Source organism: Nicotiana attenuata, unplaced genomic scaffold, assembly GCF_001879085.1.
Source record: "Nicotiana attenuata strain UT unplaced genomic scaffold, NIATTr2, whole genome shotgun sequence".
In the NCBI taxonomy this organism is placed as follows: Eukaryota; Viridiplantae; Streptophyta; class Magnoliopsida; order Solanales; family Solanaceae; genus Nicotiana; species Nicotiana attenuata.
This window is the reverse complement of record NW_017673962.1, coordinates 71,433-79,187: the sequence shown is the minus strand read 5'-3', so window position 1 is coordinate 79,187 and position 7,755 is coordinate 71,433. Positions and strand designations below refer to the sequence as shown.

General features: G+C 33.3%; 2 protein-coding genes across 3 annotated transcripts; both read left to right on the top strand.

The window, feature by feature from the left end:
- Positions 1-217: 217 nt before the first annotated feature.
- Positions 218-4,466, top strand: LOC109217713 (cinnamoyl-CoA reductase-like SNL6). Of its 2 annotated transcripts, XM_019381976.1 has the most exons (6): positions 218-416; positions 525-688; positions 1,604-1,798; positions 2,739-3,070; positions 3,212-3,314; positions 4,187-4,466. In XM_019381976.1, exons 1-6 carry the CDS (start codon positions 284-286, stop codon positions 4,223-4,225), a joined length of 966 nt encoding a protein of 321 aa, XP_019237521.1. In that variant the 5' UTR covers positions 218-283; the 3' UTR covers positions 4,226-4,466. The 2 variants fall into 2 exon arrangements, with proteins under 2 accessions (XP_019237521.1, XP_019237522.1); XM_019381977.1 differs by lacking the exon at positions 4,187-4,466 and having other exon boundaries at positions 3,212-3,604.
- LOC109217712 lies at positions 4,234-4,995 on the top strand. Its single transcript, XM_019381975.1, has one exon. It carries the CDS (start codon positions 4,234-4,236, stop codon positions 4,993-4,995), a length of 762 nt encoding a protein of 253 aa, XP_019237520.1.
- The last annotated feature ends 2,760 nt before the right edge of the window (positions 4,996-7,755 follow it).

Sequence of the window (7,755 nt, the reverse complement as noted above, 5' to 3'; positions counted from 1 at the left end):
ACGTGGATAAGGATGGAGTTACGTACGTAGTTGTTATTTCATTGTACATAATTACGGTGCAAGTCTCAAATTTTCCATTTTGCACTTATAGTATTTATGAGTCCCACTTAGAACCAAAAAGTTAAAAAAAAAAAAAAAATTAAAAAATACCTCCTATTATTGGGCTGGCTGGGCCCATCTCGTTACCTTCTCTTTCACTTTGCTTTATATACGGAGATCTTCCTACAAACTCTCTATATACTTTTCCTTAATTTCTTCTAAGTTGCAAATATTAATTATCTTCATGGCTCCAGCTTCTTATAATTGCATATTCAATATTATATGTGTAATGGACGCTTCCAGTCGCTTAGGTACGAAGTTAGTAAAGCGTCTTCTCAATAGAGGTTATACAGTTCATGCTGCAGTTCAAAATCATGGTTAGAGCTTCAGTACTAGCTACTATATATCCTTCTCTATATAATTTCATTCCTTCTTCAATTAATATTACGACTAATTAACGAGTTATGATATATTCATTATATTAGGGGAGTCGACGTTGTCGCTGAAGGGGATTGAATGTGATAAGAAGAAGAAATTGAAGATTTTCGAGTCTGACCCTTTTGATTACCATAGCTTACTTGCTGCTTTGAAGGGTTGTTCTGGTTTATTCTACTCGTTTCACCCTCCTTCAGATTATCCCACTTACGATGTAAGCATACTCTTTTAATTAATTAGCTCTTTCATTTTCTGTAATTAATTTCTACAGCTAGCATGCCTTGTATTCCCTCCGGTCCAAAATAAGTGATTTTTTTGTATGTTTTCACACAGATTAAGAAATCTACCTTTTAACATTAATTAGCAATGGAATTAACCATATTAACCTTTACTATCTCACATAAAACTCTAACACATATTCCAATACTATTTACTCCAAGGACAATGTAGAAAAAAAATAATTAATTCATTCTTGAAATCTGGAAAAATCACTTATTTTGGACCACAAAAAAAAAGGCCAAAAAATCACTTATTTTGAACCGGAGGGTGTAATTTTTTTGATCCATCATGGATTTTGTGATCATTAAATACTGTTGTCTGGGTGGTAATTAATGGCAATGAATTTATGTTCTATGTACCAACAATATATAAGTTATTACACTATCACATAATATTTGCCCGCAACAGTAGATAACTTTTCATCGTATGTCTAACATGTTAAACTGAAAAATATAGTGTAACGTACTATAATAAGTTAAATTGTACTGATGGTGTAAAACATGTAGTAACTTTTCGTAGCAAGTTTGATACAGTAAGAGTAAAGTGTAAATCTGAAAAATATATATTGTGATAGACTTGCTAAAAATCAGTTCAATCGCTCTAATAGTATCCAAATTATTTACATATTGTTAATATGTATAACATGAATCTAGTAATCAAAATACATAATCTTATCCCTGCTCGTACGATATTATATATGTCTAACTATTTGCTGCTGTCAGCTTGTGGTAATTAAAGAAAAATTACAGAATCTAGTAATTATTAACAGCTCATCCCTGTGTTGTTAGGCAGATACTAGGTCAAACATTATTTGATTAGTTAATAAAAAAGAGTGTACGTACGATGACAGGAAGATATGGCAGAAGTGGAGGTGAGGGCAGCACATAATGTATTGGAAGCATGCGCACAAACAGACACCATAGAAAAAGTTGTGTTTACTTCCTCTGCAACTGCTATTATTTGGGGACACGATAAAGAATCTGCATCCACGGATTATGTTGATGAAAAACATTGGACTGACATCAACTTTTGTCGTAAATTCAAGGTGAGTGTGATATATTATGGCATACTTATCATGTGTTTCTTTTTCTTCCTTATTTTTACCTTTTATTGAAATAAATCCACCGTCCTAATTGCATGTAGAGATGACGGTTTAAACGTGATTTGTAAAAGGATTTGATTTACCTACACCAATAGCGTATTTATACTATCTATGTATTCTAACATATTGTAAAGGTTACATGTCCTATTCGTTAGGGTATTAATTAGTATTACTTACTATGAACCGTTATTTCTACTTATATTTTAGGTAACTTAATAGTGTAAAAATTCATTACACGGTCTTATTTCTAAGTGAATGATTTTTATAATAAAAGAAAAAGGAATACTTGACGTACTACTTATTAATTAAAGAAAAGGGGTAGTCGATACACGAAGCATCTTGCGTTCACACAGGGTCCGAGAGAGGGCCACACCTCAAGGGTGTGATATAGTCAGCCTATCTTGATGCATGTATTAGTGAGTGATTCCACGGCTCGAACCCGTAACCTACAAGTCACTCAAAAACGACTATACCGTTGCTTTAAAGCCCGTTTGGACATTAGAATTTTTTCTCATTTTTTCGAAATTTTTTTACTTTTTTTCGAATTAATGTTTGGCCATAAAATTTTTAATTTTCACTTGAAAATGAATTTTGGAATTTTTCGAAAATTTGAAAAACTCCAAAAAACTTTTTTCAAAATTTTCACTCAGAACACTCACAAAACTTCAAAAACAACCAAAAATTATATTCATGTCCAAACACAACTCTAATTTTCAAACACTATTTTCACTTGAATTTTTTCTTTTTGGAATTTTACAATTCTTATGTCCAAACGCCGACTAAGGCTCCCCTTCAGTAAAAGCTACTTACTAAGTGCAAAATTCAAAGTGTCATAGAATTGTTTACAGATAATGATAAGTAGTTTTGGTTTGAAAATTTACAGCTGTGGCATGCTATGTCGAAAGCACTAGCAGAGAAGACAGCTTGGGCACTGGCAATGGACAGAGGAATCAACATGGTTACTATAAATGCAGGACTGTTAATGTGTCCTGACTTAATAATCTCAAATCCTTACCTTAAAGGAGCAGCTGAGATGTATGAAGATGGTGTATTTGTGACCGTCGATCTTGATTTCTTGGTTGATGCCCACATTTGTGTATATGAAGAAATAGCAACCTACGGTCGATATTTGTGCTTCAATCACATCATTAACCAACAACAAGATGCTTTTCAACTTGCCAAAATGTTGTCCCCTTTGTCTTCTCCCCCTCAAAGGTATATGCCTCATTTAATAATGTTATCCCATAAGTTTTATGTGTATATATTTGTGGTCTTATTATTTCAATTCTTTCACCTATGTATACATAATATATACATTACATAACATTTTTCATTTTTTTTTTTGGCATATGATAGTATGGAGAATGACACAAGGATAATCCAGCAGAGGATCAGCAATAAGAAACTGAATAAGCTTATGGTTGACTTTAAAAGATGCCAGTCTCAGATGGACCAAAATGTAAATATTCAAGATGTTTGCTTATCATGAAACTGCAAATTGGTTATACATAAATATATTTAATCCCATTAGACATAAAAAATGGTAACCTTTCCTTCATATGTTTTAAATTTGATGACAATCATGTAAAGTTTCCCCAACCCCACTACCCAACACCAAACCTCTTGGGTGTAATTGGAGAAAAAGAAAAAGAAAGAAAAGGAAAAAGCACGTAAATGACTAAATGCAAGGCATTTAATCATGTTTGGATAGAGAAGTCAATAATAATAGGAAAGCAACAATTTAAGTGACATCATGTGAATTGTGAGTTGGTTTTTTTTTTTTTTTGCAACCTAGTGGCGGTTGCTTTAGTCCAATTTGAGCTAGCTGGGAAAATTAAGAGAGATTTGCCATCAATGCTTGTCAAGTAGTGGATGCATATAGTCTTTAGTTAAGGTTCGCTATCGAACATAATTAAAAATTTGAAAATCACAATACACAATTCGAACCAAACTTCTTATTTTTATACTATCTTTTTCAATAATAAAGTCATACTATCCCATCATATAATAATCTTTTTTTGGGAACTTTCTGTTTTATCGGTACACCTAAGAGAGGTTGCTTTCAGATTAAATCCTTGTTGGTTCTTCGTCTATTTTTCATTTTTTCTTTTAGGAAACCAACAAGTATACAGTTAACATATTACTTCCTAAAATTTACATGTTTTTTATTCCCACTAAAATTCTGACACGCTTACTAACAATAAAGTTATGGTAAAGATGGAATCATGCTATATATATTTTTTCATTATTAATTAAGAAAGTACTTAAGTTATAATACCGGTAATATAAATAATTAATTAAGAAAGGACTTTCTACTGGCATGGGAGAAAGTCTGTTTACCTAAATCTGCAGGAGGCTTCAACATTATGAATATAGCTATGTGGAACAAGTCTGCCATCTGCAAACAATTCTGGAATTTGTGCAAGGAGAAAAAGAAACTGTGGATCCAATGGATACACAGCTATTACATTAAAGGAAGGCACATATGGGATGTTCAACTGAAACAAGCATCTTGGATGGTGAATAAGATCATAAAAGCAAAGGAGACATTCATGGAGGCAGGGCTCAACTATGAAGATATCATGAATATGCAAAGCTGCTCAATTAAAAACATATATCACAGGCTGCGTGGAAGATTTGAGAAAGTTAGTTGGAGAAGGGTAGTCTGCCATAATACAGGATGCACAAGATGGACATTTATACTAACTGTGGCAGCTCATGGGAAGCTATACACAAAGGATAGATTGCAGAAGTGGGGAATGCAGGTGGATCAGGAATGTGTCTTGTGCAAGCAAGCCAATGAAACTATACAGCACTTGTTCTTTGAATGTACATATGCAAAAGCATTGTGGAGCACACTGTTAGCATGGCAAGGAATTAGAAGACCTGTAGCTGGTTGGGATGAAGAACTACGATGGGCTGAGAAGAAGACTAAAAGGAAAACAGCTGCTGCAGAGTTGTACAAAATGACAGCAGCAGCAACAGTATACCATGTTTGGCAAGAAAGGAATACTAGAATTTTTCAAGCAAAGGTGACAGGTTGGGAAGCAGTAAGTAAGAAGATCATTCAAGAGCTACATTATCGAAGTACCAAACATACAGTGGGAATGCTACATAGACTAGATTGGTACCCACTGTAATAGTTAGATACAAGTATAAATAACAGTTCATGGGGAGGGGTGTGATGTATAGGAAAAAGGTATCTTGTAAGGGTTTGATTTACTTGTAAATATTTTCCCTGGTAATACAAAAGATTTAATTACCAAAAAAAAAAAAAAATTGTTACACTATCAACAACCAATTAAATTGGCTATAGCACTTTATTTTTCACATTAACTTATTAGATTTGACGGTTTGTTATAATAAGTTATTATTGTCGCTAACTTTAATTTGATGTTACAAAAAATTTATACATTATTAGCACGATTTTGCACGAAACTTAAACGCCGAAAGAAACAACGACGCAAATGATATGGGGGAAAATGAAATTTTACATGAAAAAGTGGTAAATTAAAACTTGGAAACTCATCTTTAAAAAACAAAATAAAAATCAATACAACGTATAAACAAACGGGTCCTTAGTTTCTCACCTTTTTTAGAACAATTAACTAGATTAGCAGCCCATTAAAATAATAAACTAGAAATAAACCTACTAATTATATTTTACTTATATTTACCGATCGGCTATAACTTATCTACTTTATTAGCCAACTCTATCTAATTTCTCTATATAAACGCCTTGTTCTCTATATCTTTCTTTCCCAACTGTCTTTTATTTTTACTCAACCTTAGTTCAATTCCAAATCATTTCAAAACTTCGGAATCAAGCTTATCAATACAGTTTCAACGCTTTTTTTTTTACCACACCCAATTGAGTCTAATCAATCATTCAGATCTGGATTGTTTCTACCCAAACCTCTTTGACAATGGCAGTCAAATTTTTCTTCAACAAATCATCGATTCCATGTTTGAGTCGCGGTTTTAAGCTCAAAACTAACACCACAATTAAATTTTGAACAATAATTTGCCCAAAAAGTTTCGTGTTTTAGATCTAAGTTTTTTTATTTTGAACTCAAAAACTTCTTCACTGGAGATCAATTCTTCTCTTCAGAGTCGAGACAAAGTACTGGGCTCTTCATATTTAGAGATTTGACTTCAAAATTCTTCTTGTTTTAATTCTCTTCACTTTTATGGTGTTTTGTCTTTATTTCTGGTTTTGTGATTGAAAGAAAAGTGTAGCATCACCGTATACTCAGCGTATAATTAATGTATAATATATAATTATTAATTATACGAAGATTATACACTGATTACAAAGTAATTATACATATATTTGATTATATATCAAGCATACACTGCATAATGAGTGTATAATGTGTAATAAGCTATGAAATTAAGCTATACAATATTTATACAGAGTATATACATAAAAAGGATGATAGAAAATAGATTTACACTGAGATTGTTTTGACTTGTGTTGATAATTTTCTTTTGTATAGAAAAACTCCATTATTAGGTTTCGCTAAATTGTGAAGAAAGCAGGAGAGAGAAAATGAAGAACGATATCTATATAGGAGTTTCCAATAACGTGGCGTAAACCAAGGCGAGAAGGAAGAAGGGGAGTTCCACTATCTGAGTTAGGCCGATATCATTAGATAGGTAGGCTGATCTCCGCTTTTCCAATGCTAGCCTCATTCCATAGTAGACAGCCCAAGCTTCGACAACTCCAGCATCAGTGGTCTCTTCCTCAAGCTAGTACCAAAAAGCCTATTCCGAAAGCCGTCTTTCAATGCCAGCCCCAACTGATCTACCATCTCCGTGGACGCTATCTTATACAAACTCCCAGCATCAATGATTATCTTTGCACTGGACAACTTGCTGGTTGGATCTGAATCTGCTCTATAATTATCTAATCTCTTTCTTTTTCCTACCTCCCCTACGAAGGAAAGTACAAAGGAAGCTGCTTCGAAGTTGAAGGGGCTCGTCCATTCTTTAGGGCTATTATAAATTAGTTTTTAGGGGTAGGGAGAGTTGTAAAATATAGTGGGCTGGCTATTTACGTTTTTCTCTTTTTAGAACAATTAACTAGATTAGCAGCCCATTAAAATAATAAACTAGAAATAAACCTACTCTTTATATTTTATTAATATTAGCCGGTCGGCTATAACTTATCTACTTTATTAGCCAACTCTATCTAATTTCTCCATATGAACTCCTTGTTCTGTCACGACCCAATTCTATTACAGGCCGTGATGGGGCCCAACACCGATCAACTAGTGGTTTTCCGTTTTAATAAATTATTAAGTAGTAACATTTCCTTATTTGTTAAAAGATTTAGAAGTTTGCAAGGTGACGTAAATAAACGGAAGCAATAAGTACAAATCGAAATCATATAAGTCTACTAGTGTGTGTGCCAAGACCTGGTGTCACAAGTGTGAAGGCAATCTAGTAGAATATACAAAAGAATACTAGCCTACTGTCTGAAAGGAAATAGACAGAAAAGTAAAACATAAAGGAGACTCCAGCTACCGCAGAACGACTTGGAAGTTAGCTCACCGTGAAGTCTCGAGGTGGGGATCAACTTTGTGCGCCGGACGGTTAACTAGATGCACCTGCCTCAGATCATGTACAATTAAGTACAAAAGTATAATATGAGTACATAAACAACATATACCCAGTAAGTATCCAGTCTAACCTCGAAGAAGTAGTGACGAGGGGTCGACTTTGACGCTTACTATAGGCTAACAATAATATAATTAAAGTATTATACTAAGCATGAATTTCATGAATAATACTGTAAGCTCAATAACAGGAAATGATAAGTTCTTCTTTCACAAATATAAATTTCAAATTCTGTTATATCATTTAACAACTTACATTTCAAGACATTTAAGCAATAT